We start from the raw sequence: 14,044 nt of genomic DNA, 5'->3' as shown, positions 1-14,044 counted from the left end.
CCACATAGACATCCATCCCATTATATATGTTTCTTCCAAGGCAGACAGACACAAACAATGAAATACAAACACACCCCAAACGATCACAGCAAAGAGCCTACAACAGCATGAGACAACACACAATATATACAACATTGAGTCTGACTAGCACAGATCATAGTGGGGTTCTCAGGGCACGCTGTGCCCCTAATGGACACAGGGCGATTTTACACATAAAGAGGGTCCGGGGAAGCTGGACACGGAATTTCCAAAGCTCTCCAAGGTAAGCAGAGTTGCACAAACCCCCCCCCCCACCCAAAGTTACTCCTTTCAGACATCTCCCTTTTTGGCCGGAGATGAACGACGGAGGAGACACCAGACGGGTTGACTCCGAAGTTAGTCAGTAGTTCCAGTCCCCCAATGCCGGTATCCACAAAGTAACCCAAATATAATTGTTCCAAACAGAGCATTACTCACCCAGCCAACCTCTGCCTCTCTCAGAGAACATGCCCGCCACTGGGGAGAGGCGCGGACTGGTCCTTCTCCCTGGAGTCCTTTCAGCCGCTGGAGAGAAACAGGGTAACTGGGCTCACTCAGTCATGCTGTTGGGGACCTGGGCCGACTGGGGTATACACGTGGAGACTGAAGTCCCATCCACTTTTGGCAGGTGAAAGTCCCCCAGTGCTTGCAAAGCATGGCTGACATCCTCCTGTCTCAGTGCCACACCATTTTCTGGGATTGTGTCAGTGGAGAACGAAGTCCCCTCCACTTTCACAGGAACTCCTTCTGTTAGTTGAGGGCAGAGGCCAGCAGCACTCTGCTCTGTCAGCCCTTCTGCTGGGTTGCTGTGAGTTGAAGGCCACAGTCCCATCCACCGATATCAGCTCAAGCTGAAGTTGTGTGCAGAGGCCTGTAGCATTCTGCCCTGTTAGCACTTCAGCTGAGGACCCCACATCATCCACTCCGGATAACTGTTGGGGAGTGAGCATCACCTTCTCACCAAGGGCCCCTGGCACTGCTGCAGGTGTGGAGCAGAGGTCTTGGATCCTCGGTCCGGCGGCCAGCGCTTCAGCTGGGGAAGTGTCTGGTAACTCTGCAGATGCGGCAGTTGGTGCTGGGCAGCACTCAGTGAAGTTTGGTCCCAATAGCAGCTCTTCTGCTGGAGGCTCACCAAGATGTTCTTCAGCAGAACAGTCTATCAAAGCCCCAATCTCTATAAATGGTGTCTGGGGATAGTGATTCACCCTCTCCTGTCTGTAGACTGAAGAAGAGGTTATTGGTGTTGGGCAGAGCTCCACAAAGTCTGGTCTTGATGCCAGCTCTCCTGCTGGGTTGGTGGCATCATTCTGGGGTGCCATTTGCTGCTAGGACGGGGAGCCGGCTGCTCCATTTTCCTTAATCTCATCTGACTGCTGGGACGACATGTCTCTGGTACTGTCTCCCAGGTGCATGGATCTTTGCTGGGGAGGAAAGATCGCTTCCTCCACCCTGGCAAACTGCTGGGAAGGGAGGACAAACACCTCTTCTCCCTTCTCCCCCTTCTCCCCCTGGATCTTAATCTGCTGCTGGGAAGTGACCATCTCCTTCTCCTCCTGGGCCTCCGTAACCACCGCAGGTGTGGGTACAGAGGTCTTGGACCCTCTTGTCCAGTTGTAAGCGCTTCAGCTGCAGAAGTGCCTGGTAACCCTACAGATGCTGCTGGCATTGTGGGAGACAGGCCAACAGAAATGCTGAAGCTGCTGTTGGTGCTGGCCAGAAGCCAGCAGAGCTCTGTCCTGTTGTCAACACTTCAGGTTTGGAGGCGGCAATCTCCGGATTTTCCACGGCCGATTCTCTGGCATGCTGCTGAATGTGTTCTAGCAGTTTTCTGTATGCCCTTTCCAGATGCTGTTCCTTCCTTAGCAAATAGTCCAGATCAGGTTTAAGCTCTGAGGCCCCTGCAAGACTGAGTATAGCCTCTCTCTGTATTCTTGCAGGTCTTCAAGGATAGGTTCCCCTTCATCGCCAAACACAAAACAATCTGTAAGGCTCTCCAAAAGTAATCCAGGGCCACCAAAGTCATATCCCTCCGGAGAGCAATTCTGTTGTCTCCCCTAAATATTCCTGTTCTGCGTGCCATTGCAGAGCCCGATACCAACTATCCACCTCCATCTCCTGCTGGACCAGCCTGTCCAACTCAGTCACCCATTGCTCCTGGGGCCGCTCTACCAGAAATTGCATCCGTAACGCCCGTTGTTCACTGGTCTGTTGCTCTGGGGTTGGAAAGCACTTGCCCTGTTGCATACCAGCAACCTGGAGAGCTCTAATCCAGAGTCCTACCCGAATCTGGTGTCATCCGCAGACACAGCCCTGGTGTATGCTGAAAGGACGATTCGCAGCAGCCCCGAAAACTCTGATGCCAGATCCATATCTCCGCTGGGGTGACTAAAGTCTGCTATCCTGATCTTGGATCCAGGTGGAGGTGTTCACTGCCAGGAAGCACGGTCCTGCTGCTGCTAACCAGTTGTGACAAATCCTTTCCTCAACAGGCCTAGGTCTGCCATAAATGCTTCCTCTGTCCAGAACAAGCACCATCCAAAACCCCTTAGCTCATCCAGTCACAATCCGTAACACGGTGTAGGGTGAACAACAACAAACTCCTTTATTCCAGCACATGTTACCACAGATATCCAACTCTGAAACACTTCCCCCACCCTTGGATTCAGGGCGGGGTAAACTGTCAAATCACAATAGACACACAGGTCAGGTGTATTCAAACTTCTCACCAGTAAACAGTCTTATTAACAGGGAGAGGTGTTGGAGGAATCCCCCAACCCCCCACCACCAAGAAAAACATCCCTTAATATCCGTTTCTTCAAAGGCCGACCCAAACAATGAAATACAACCACACCTCAAATGATCACAGCAAAGAGTCTACAACAGCATGAGACAACACACAATATATACACACACAACATCAAGTCTGACTAGCACAGATCATAGTGGGGTTCTCAGGCACCCTGTGCCCCTAATGGACACAGGGTGATTTACAAATAAGAGGGTCCGGGGAAGCGGGACACTGAGTTTCCAAAGCTCTTCAAGGTAAGCAGAGTTGCACAAACCCCCCACCCAAAATGACTCCTGTCACAAGTACACCTTGCAAACACCCACAACTAGCCCAAATCTGTCCTGTATGGTCACCGCACACAGGTGTCCAGCCTCTAGCTAGCTTGACCGATTGTTACAATCACTGGGACACCCCACAATAATTAAAAGGGGTTTCACCTACCAATCCAGGCGCAGAGCAGCTTAGAAACTAAGAGCCCAAGAGCTCTTAGCTCCTGTCACAGGTACATCTTGCAAACACCCACACTTTGCGAGGCTCGGGTACCATTTATGTAAGCATATAAAACTGGTGTCAAATGGATCCGATCAGTCAATCCCTTGATTCATTTAAGAACTGTTTGTGGGACTAGAGACCTGGAGCTCAGAGAACTCAAACAACTGTGTCATCCACCTTGCAGACACTGGTAAAAAAACTGAAGTACTTCCTGTATGGGAGGCGTTATATAGGGATCACTTCCTGTCTAAAGATCTTTGGTCTACCAGTGTCCATTCACCTGGAGATGAAGTATAACCCAGCAGGTAATGAATATTAGCCCAACTCTGTGTACCACGATGTATGAAAAAGAAAAAAAGTTCTGTATGCTGCATCTTTTATAAGCGTCCATTAAAATGTGGATTCTATAAAGTTCAACGGTAGCGTGTCTAAAATGCAATGCAATGAAAAACACCGTGCACAGATCTGAACCACCCATAAGTCTTTCTTCTGCAGTGCAGAGATTATGCAAATCTGAGGCACAGAATCAGCAGCGAGACAAATGATACATAGCATCACTAGTGCAAGATTGCCATATTCCCTGTACACCGAGTATGACTTTCATTGTCAAATAGAACACTGACCAATGTACCACCTTATTCAAATTACACACCTGTGTTACTTGCACTGTACTAGGTTTTGCATTCGCTTTCCCATTGTTCATCAAAATAACTTCATTCTCATTTAAATTACACAGATGGGGAGATTTTATCAATTCCGGGACATCCACATAAAGTGCTGTTACACCCTATGGAAAAAAATTATAAATAATAATGGTTTACAAGAGATTAAATAAATAAAGTAGACATTTCCCAGGATCCCTCAAATGCATGAAAAAAAAAAAAAGGAAACAAAAAGAAAATGTAAAACTATGTGTGCTGAAGGATTGTTCAGTTAATTGTAGAAGACAAAAATATATTTTTTTACTCGTGCCCATTCTGTTAATGTACAAATATGGATTAAGACATAGTACAGATGCAGACTAGGACATAGGACATTTCTCCCCTCTACCACTCTTTTCCAAACCTACCCATGTTTTTTTTTTCCCCCACTTATTACCAAAAATGAGGAAGACGGAGGGACACCAACGCACGTTGGGTTATTCTTGTCATCTCAGATGCCATATGTGAGGTCAGTCTATATGGAATTTGCTAGGCCTTACCAAAAAAAAAAAAAATTGTGTTTTATACCTAAAGTTTAACATCTGAAAGCCAAAAAAAAAAAAAAACCACAAGACATAATTTAAAACATGTGTTTGCTATTAAACTGCCAACAAATTGAGGACCATCAAGCCCCTTCCACCACCACACAAGAACAATCTACTGAAGGCTTTGTCCAATATCAAAGACCAAGCTCAGACGTCGTAAGTGAATCACAATTCTGACAAAGTGCAACATATCAGCTGCTGCTAGGAATATCTCCAAGCTGATGATCTTTACAGCTCAAACACAGGCAGAAAAACAATTCTGTAGAAAAAAGCATGGGGAAGCTGGGTTACAAAACTTCCCTAGGTATGCTTTATTTACTGTAAATAAATTAAAGTGGATTGTAAAGTCTCCTTTTTTTCCTATAAAAATAAACAAACATGTTCTACTTACCTGCTCTGTTGCAGTGGATTTGCACTGAGCAGCCTGGATCATCCTCTTCTCGGGTCCCTCTTTGCTGCCCCTGGCCCCTCCCTCCTTTTCAGTGCCCCCACAGCAAGCAGATTGCTATGGGGGCACCTGAGCTGAGTCACACCTCTGTGTGTCCATTCAGACACATAGCCCCAACCTGGCCCCACCCTCTCTCCCCTGACTAGCTAGCTGACCTTGACTGACAGCAGCGGGAATCAGGAACGAGACTATCGGATGGCTGAGACATTTGTAGACAGAGATGGACAGAGATGGACAGAGATGGACAGAGATGGACAGAGATGGACAGAGATGGACAGAGATGGACAGAGATGGACAGAGATGGACAGAGATGGACAGAGATGGACAGAGATGGACAGAGATGGACAGAGATGGACAGAGATGGACAGAGATGGACAGAGATGGACCTCAGGTAAGGGTTAGGGGGGCTGCTGCACACATAAGGCATTTTATCTTAAATGCAGAGAATGCATTAAGATATAAAGAAAAAAAAAAAAACTTTTGCCTTTACAACACCTTTAAGTGCTAAGGAAGGTACTTTTCAAAAACTGAAAACATCAGCTTTGGTTGCAATGGTTTTTAAACAGAATCTGTTGTAATTCAGGGTGGAGAAGTTTAAAAAAAAGCCCCCTTGACAAAGTCACCCCGACGTAATGCGTAGGACGGAGCCTTGTGCTCAATCTATGTTCCAGAGCGGAGTTTCTTGTATCCCAAATAGCAGCAGCAAGATCCGGCAGTGTTTGGAGCCGCTGGCATGAGACAAACAGAGCAGTGAGCCACGGGTTTACCCCGCTCTGGGACAATGGATGATGGTGGTTCTTTTATGCGTGTTTAGTTTAACCACTTAAGCACCGGACCAATTTGCAGCCAAAGGACCAAGCCCCTTTTTGCGATTCGGCACTGCGTCGCTTTAACTGACAATTGCACGGTCGTGCGACGTGGCACCCAAACAAAATTGGCATCCTTTTTTCCCCACACATAGAGCTTTCTTTTGGCGGTATTTGATCACCTCTGCAGTTTTTATTTTTTGCGATATAAACAAAAATAGCGTCAATTTTGAAAAAAAATGCAATATTTTTAACTTTTTGCTATAATAAATATCCCCCAAAAAATATATAAAAAACATTTTTTTCCTCAGTTTAGGCCGATAAGTATTCTTCTACATATTTTTGGTAAACAATAAAAATAAAAAAATGCAATAAGCGATTATTAATAAAGGGGGGGGGGGGGGGGGTAGGTCGCGCTATGGAATTTTTAGTGCAAAAAAATGCGATGTTGGTAAGAGCAGCCTCTATTAATTTCCACCCAACTTGGATGGAACAATAAGACGAAATAAGAGAGGGGAATAGATTTGGCGCTATACCATTCCTAATTCAAACTAAATAAGTAGAGGAAAAAATATGCATACATTTTCCAGCGTTGCTGGCAAATATTTTAGAGTAGAAATTTAAAAATAAAAATAAAGATAAGAATAGAAATAAAAATAAAAGAGTAAGGGTATAATACTCTAAAATAATACTCCTATGTATATGTTAATCAATCAATCTCAATAGTCCATACAGAAAATATATATAAACAGATATACTATTCCTTATTCCTACTTCCTCCCGCCGGAGGAAGTAGAGAGACGACATTGCTGGAAGAGGCAGCAGAGGAGACTACACCATGGATATGCCTCTTCCCTGTTATATGTAAACGAGGCACAATATACCCACGGAGGAACGAGGGATTCCCCAGCACCACAGCAGAGGCAGGCCAGGAAGCGACACAGTGGCTTATACTGTGAAGGCTGATCCACCCCGGATGGGGTCATACCTCTGGTGAGAGCAAATTTCATAAGTGGTCACCGAGCACTGGGAACAGAAATTGAAGTCACCCCCTCCACCCCTCCCCCATACATAGAAGATTCTTTTACCACCTGATTCTATTTATATTTTTTATCACTGTTTTTTTCAGTTTTTTTTTTTTTTACCATCATACTTTTTCACTTTTTATCATCAATTTTTATCATCTATTTTTCACCTTTATTTACCATTATATTTTTTTGTCATCTTACCCTTTTTTCTAATTTTTTAATTTTTATATAAATTTTTACATTTTTCCATCAACTTTTATAATCAAGTTTTTATTTGTTTCACCATTTTTTTCACTTTTTCATCACGGACTTTTTATCACATACCATTTTATGTTTGGACACTTACTTCATGATTGGACACTTGTTCTGTTCTTTTGCATTTAAACAAAAGACACTGTTTTTCGTCACTGGCACTAGCACTTTAGTATTTGTATTTAAGGAATAGTATATCTGTTTATATATATTTTCTGTATGGACTATTGAGATTGATTGATTAACATATACATAGGAGTATTATTTTAGAGTATTATACCCTTACTCTTATTTTTATTTCTATTCTTATCTTTATTTTTAAATTTCTACTCTAAAATATTTGCCAGCAACGCTGGAAAATGTATGCATATTTTTTCCTCTACTCATTTAGTTTGAATTAGGAATGGTATAGCGCCAAATCTATTCCCCTCTCTTAATAAGCGATTATCGATTGGTTTTCGCAAAAGTTATAGCGTTTACAAAATAGGGGATAGTTTTATAGCATTTTTATTATTTATTTTTTTACTAGTAATGGCGGCGATCAGCGATTTTTATAGTGACTGTAACATTATGGCGGACACATCGTTTGTTTACACAGACCTCTCCTCGTTCTTCAACTGTGACCCGATCGCGGGACACCAGCGGCGATCGGGTCCGCTGGTCCCGCGGCCATGGTCACGGAGCTCAGGACCGGGTCGAGAGTATGCCACCGCCGGCGGCGCCCTCCCGACCCACGGCTGGGCACTTAAAAAGCAACGTACAGGTACGAGATTGTGCCCAGCTGTGCCATTCTGCCGACGTGCATCGGTGTGAGGCGGTCCTTAAGTGGTTAATAATATAATAAAAGCTTTTGAAGTGTGCATAAACAGAGAACACTATCGGCTATATGTTTTTTGTTTTTTTATGAGCTGTATGTCCACTGCTACTCCTGGGGAAGGAAGCTTTTAACAGCCTGACATCTTGGCTAATCCCGGTTGCTTAAAAATGGGACACGTGTATCTGACCTTTAATTTTAAGGGTCCATAGTGAAAGGTAAGTGGCCATTGTGGTTGTAGGCGGTGAAAAATTATTACGGATTAAGGTAATGTCCCATGTTTTAATAAAACATGCAAGTGTAATGTAATTATATATTACACACACAGTTGTGCTCATAAGTTTACATACCCTGGCAGAATTTATGATTTCTTGACCATTTTTCAGAGATTATGAATGATGATACAAACATTTTTCACTTATGGTTAGGGTTTGGCTGAAGCCATTTATTATCAATTAACGGTGTTTACACTTTTTAAATCATAATCACAACAAAAACTACCCAAATCACCCTGATCAAAAATACCCTGGTGATTTTGGCCTGATGACATGCACACAAGTTGACAAAAATGGGTTTGAATGGCTATTAAAAAAGGTAGCCATCCTCACCTGTGATCTGTTTGCTTGTAATTAGTGTGTGTGTATAAAAGGTCAAATGAGTTTTTGGACTCCTGACTGACCCTTGCATCTTTCATCCAGTACTGCACTGAGGTTTCTGGATTCTGAGTCATGGGGAAAGCAAAAGAATTGTCAAAGGATCTGCGGGAAAAGGTAAAGTTGAACTGTCTAAAAACAGGAAAGGGTTATAAAAAAGCCAAGGAATTGAGAATGCCAATCAGTAGTGTTCAAACTCTAATCAAGAAAAAGTGGAAAATGAGGGGTTCTGTTGAAACAAAATCACAGTCAGGTAGACCAACTAAAACTTTAGCCACAACTGCCAATAAAATCGTTTTGGGATGCAAAGAAAAACCCACAAATAACTTCAGGTAAAATACAGAACTCTCAAAAAACATATAGTGAGGCTGTTTCAAGATGTACAATAAAGGAGGCACTTGAAGAAAGATGGGCTGCATTGTTGAGTAGCCAGAGGAAAGCCATTACTACGAAAATGCCACAAAGTATCCCGCTTACAATACGCCAAACAGCACAGAGACAAACCTCAAACCTTCAGGCACGAAGTCATTTGGAGTGATGAGACCAAAATTGAGCTTTGGCCACAACCATAAAACGCTACATTTGGAGAGGAATCAACAAGGCCTATGATGAAAGGTACTCCATTCCTACTGTGAAACACAGGAGGTAGATCGCTGATGTTTTGGGGATGTGTGAGCTACAAAAAGGCACTGGCAATTTGGTCAAAATTGATGGCAAGATGAATGCAGTATGGTATCAAAAAAATACTGGAGGAACATTTGCATTCATCAGCCAGGAAGCTGTGCATGGGACGTACTTCGACATTCCAACATGACAATGATCCAAAACACAAGGCCAAGTCGACCTGTCATTGTCTACAGTGAAGGTTCTGGAGTGGCCATCTCAGTCTCCTGACCTCAATATCATTGAGCCACTCTGGGGAGATCTCAAATGTGCATCTCATGCAAGACAGCCCAAGAATTTACAGGAACTGGAGGTTTTTTGCCAAGATGTTAAAGAGGGCAATACATGGTATTTAAAACCAGGACATGTAAACTTTTGTTTAGGGTCATTTGGGTAGTTTCTGTTGCAACTATGATTTAAAAAAAAAAAAAAAAAAAAAAAAAAAAAAGTAAACACAGTTGATTGATAATAAAGGTCTTCAGCCAAACACTAACCATGAGTGAAAGAAAAGTTTGTGTTATCGATCATAGCCAGGGTATGTAAACTTATGAGCGCAACTAATATAAATATATTTTACATTATTTATATAGCGCCAACAGTTTGCGAAGCGCTTAACAAAATGAAGGCAGACATTACAATTTGGTACAAGCGGAATCAGAGGCCCCTGCTCGGCTAGAGCTTACAATCTGGAAGGAGAGGGAGAGGGATTTTATTTGTTTATTATTCACATACAGACCAAAATTAAAAAGAATTTGATTTGGTAGAATTTAATGTGATGATCAATATGTTTATTTTCATAGTAAGATTCACACATTTATGTACATTGTCAGCACGGCACTATTTGTTTATTATTTATTTAAAAAAAAAAGCAAAGATTACATGATTAAACCCAACATCAAGTAGTACCTGAATGTTTCTTATTCCGTGCTCAGTAGAAAGCCCAAGAAAAGTAATCTGCAAAAGAATATATATAAATAAAATTACTTTACTGGCCAAATGTTGCAGTCACTATTATTGATAAATGCATTCTCACATAAAAAAAAAAAAAAAATTCTGGTGTTAAAATACTTGAGATGGCCATAAAGTTACCACAACAATCATGTAATCATTACGAGCTGAAAGTTTGAATTTGCTGCGCTGCTAGAGAAAAATAAGCATTGAGAAACTCAAAGTCACCAGCCCTGAAACGTTATGAATAACTTTAGACCACATAGTGAAAGAAAAATAAAGTTCTATACTGAAAAATCATATGTTATAGTATTATTTGACATACTTTTTTTCTAAAATGCAGTTGATGAACTTAGGAAATTACAGCTGGTGATGGGCATTGGGCTTTATGATATTGTAGTAAATATGTGCAATGCTTTTAAAGTTGCCAGTTGGTTCTTAAAGAGATACTCCTCATAGAACACTTTTCAGGCCGCACACGTAAATAAAATTGTTGCAATAAGCACTTACTTCTGGTGCCCCTGCAGTCATTTAATTATGCCCTTTAGTTTTCTTTACCCTCTGACAGTTCTGGACAGCTCACACCACTTCCTCCCTCTCCCAGGGTGTGAATGCTGCCTGTGAAACCTCCAGCACTCTGTGAGTGACAGCAGGGAACAGGCTGCACTTTCTCACTGGCTTCATTTACATTGGATGTTGTTTAACCTCTCCTGAACAATATAAAATTGACAGCTAGAATCCGACGCTTAAAAACTTCCGTTCAGCCGCGTTTTGCCTTTAGGAGCGTAAAAATTTTTTTTTTATATATTTATTTTACTCTCCTAAAGGATAGATAGAGATAGATAGATAGAGATATATAGATATACACACACACACACATACATACATACATACATACATACATACATACATACATACATACATACATATACACACACACACACACACTTAGCAGAGTTTACATGCTGTTACAGGCATTTGGCGTTTCAAATGCCTCTAAACATTGGTCCTGAACGCATTTTTTTTTTTTGCATTCCAAAAAATGCTTCTAAAAACTTGTCAGTCCATTTACCATTCATTTCTGGCTTAGGGACATCAGGGCCAGTATAGGGTATATTACAGAAAGTGTCACAGGGTGATAAAAACTATAGGGTTGTTCCTGACAAAAGTCATAATGACCAGTTCAGTACGTGATGAAAAATGTTATGTATGTGAAAAGTGTCACCTGATAGTGTCTCATTAATGTAGAACTGTCAATCACAGCCAGTGAGCCAATGAGGAGAGAGCAGGGGTGGGTCAAAGCCACGCTCCGTGTGTGAATGGACAAACAAAGCTGTGACTCGGCTCGGGTGCTCCTATAACAAGCTGCTTGCTGTGGGGGGTGGGGTCACTTGGCAGGAAGGAGGGGCCACTACCGGAGTCGAGGGACCCGAGAAGAGGAGGATCTGGGCTGCTCTGTGCAAAACTACTGCAACAAAGCAGGCAAATAACAGGTTTGTGATTAATACCACTTTAACCTTTATTCTGGTGACAAACCAAACATTTTGGATTCACCATCACTCACAATGACAATGATCACCAGAAGAAAAAGAAGGCAATGCTTCGATTATGCTTCGATTATATGGGCATACTGAAGTATATGGCTGTGCCTGCACAGGTGTTCATGCATCCCCATTCATGTCAGTTGGGATGCAGCAGCTGCACAGATACAGCCCCCCAATTTGACATCTGTGTAGGTCGCAGTTGCGCACTCACACGGCTGTCAAATTGGGAGCTGCAGATGTGTCTGTGCAACCGCTGCAACTCAACTGACATGTATGGGACTGACTGCACAAACACCTGTGCTCATTTCTCTCTCTATGCAAAAGTAGTGTAACCACTTCAATACAGGGCACTTATATCCCCTTCCTGACCAGACCAATTTTCAGCTCACACTTTGAATGAAAATTACTCAGTCATGTAACACTGTACCCAAATAAAATTATAATTTCTTTCACACAAAATAGAGCTTTTTGGTGGCATTTAATCACCACTAGGGTTTTTTTAATCTTTGCTATACAAGTTAAAGAAAAAAGGGGGGCGGATTTTAGTTTTTGAGTTTCTATTATAACATTTTGCAAATAAGTCTTTTTTTTTCATAAATTTATACTGCTACATATCTTTGGTGAAAATAACCCAAAATTATTGCATATTTGGTCTGCGTGAAAGTTAGAGTCTACAAGCTATGGTGCAAATCATTAAAAACACCTGATGTACCGATGGCCCATTTTCTTAAAGCACAAAAATGTCAGGACAGTACAATAAACACACACACACACACACACTTTTTTTTTTTTTTTTTTAAACACAAGTGTCAGAACAAGTTATTTCTCACACACGGTATAGGCATACTTCCAATTACACGCCAAAATACATTCTGCTACTCCTCTTGTGTATGGTGATACCACATGTGTGTGACTTTTACACAGCCTGGCCACATACAGAGGACCAACATGCAAGGAGCACCATCTGGTGTTCTAGGAGCGTAAAAATTACACATCTAATTTCATTCCTACCCATCAAATTTTTGAAGGTCCCGGAGCACCAGGACAGTGGAATTACCCAAAGAATGACCCCATTTTGGAAAGCAAACCCTCCAAGGTATATTCTATGAGGCACGATGAATCTTTTGAACATGTACATTTTTTTCCAAAAGTATTTGGAAAAAACGTGGAAAGAAAATTAATAAAATTATTTTTTTTTTTTTAAACAAAGTTGCCAATGCGATGCCACATGTGTGAGACTTTTTATACAGCCTGGCCACACAGAGATTCCAAACATGCAGGGAGCACCGTCAGGTGTTCTAGAAGCATAAATAGCACATTTAGTTACCTGAAAACCAATCACACTTATGAAGGTCCTGGAACACCAGGACAATGGAAACATCCCCAAAATGACCCCATTTTGAAAACCAAATCACCCCAATGTATATTCTATGAGGCATGGGCTGGTGACAGGGCCTCTTTATTTGTGGGACAATCAGGGCAAATTACTGTCATGCAGCACATTTTATTTCCATGTCTCCTCCTCACACACTAAGGAGAACCTGGAAACGACGCTACAGCCATTTGTTGACATTTGTGACCAGCTGTGAATGGACACAGCTGGTCATGTGGTAACTAGTCAATTTCATTGGCTCTTTACCCTGATCGGTAATGGCCCGTGTCCGAGGGACACGCCTCATCCCCAAACAGTGTGCACGAGTGGGGAATATGAGCACAACGCATGTGACAGGCTGTGATTGGACACAGCGAGTCACATGGTAGAGAGCTATTTTTATTGGCTCTTTACCTTCATCTGGGATGGGCCGTGTTCAGAGGGGACTGTGTTGCCTCATCCCCGACCTCCGCGCCTTGCGGGCCCCCCGAAGGACGTCATGAAATCCACCAGTAGGGAGGAGATGGTCCTGCCGGTGTCATATTACCATGGCCCAATATGGAATTGCCAAGGCCCCAGTCACACTTGTGCGACTTGCTTTGTGACTTTGGACCCCAAAGTTGCATGACAAGGCGCATCCCATGTTTCCCAATGAGTACCATTCATTTCTGACTTTAACGTAGTTCCTGCACTACTTTGGTCTGACTTTCATGCGACTTGAGCTCCATAGACTTCAACCCTCAAAAGTCACATGAAGTCACACCTGCATGAGATACATGCGACTTGTGAAAAGAATGCCAACAAAGAAGAATAACGTTTTGTTTGGTTTGTTTTCTAATGAATTACAAATATTCAGAGAGATTCAAATTCGAAAATTGATCGACCAATTCTGAATCTGTGTGAAGAGCAGCTGGTTGTTGAGGAGCGGGCCAAGAAGCCGGCCGCCGTGTCTTTGACAACCAATGACTCATC

The 14,044-nt window shown here is 42.4% G+C and overlaps 1 protein-coding gene across 3 annotated transcripts in view; it reads right to left on the bottom strand.

Annotated features, from left to right (window-relative positions):
* The window catches only part of AKAP11 (A-kinase anchoring protein 11), a 148,999-nt gene that overhangs the window by 74,566 nt on the left and 60,389 nt on the right, over window positions 1-14,044 (bottom strand). For all 3 annotated transcript variants that reach the window (XM_077483188.1, XM_077483190.1, XM_077483189.1), the window contains exons 4-5: window positions 10,115-10,162; window positions 3,951-4,085 (exon numbers count right to left, since the gene is read on the bottom strand). In XM_077483188.1, the coding sequence (XP_077339314.1) occupies window positions 3,951-4,085; window positions 10,115-10,162 (183 nt within the window). The remainder of the gene's footprint in view (window positions 1-3,950; window positions 4,086-10,114; window positions 10,163-14,044) is intronic.

This window comes from Lithobates pipiens, unplaced genomic scaffold (assembly GCF_037356315.1).
Source record: "Lithobates pipiens isolate NorthernLeopardFrog02 unplaced genomic scaffold, aLitPip1_a1.2 Scaffold_16, whole genome shotgun sequence".
Classification (NCBI taxonomy): Eukaryota; Metazoa; Chordata; class Amphibia; order Anura; family Ranidae; genus Lithobates; species Lithobates pipiens.
This window is presented reverse-complemented; position numbering and strand designations above follow the sequence as displayed.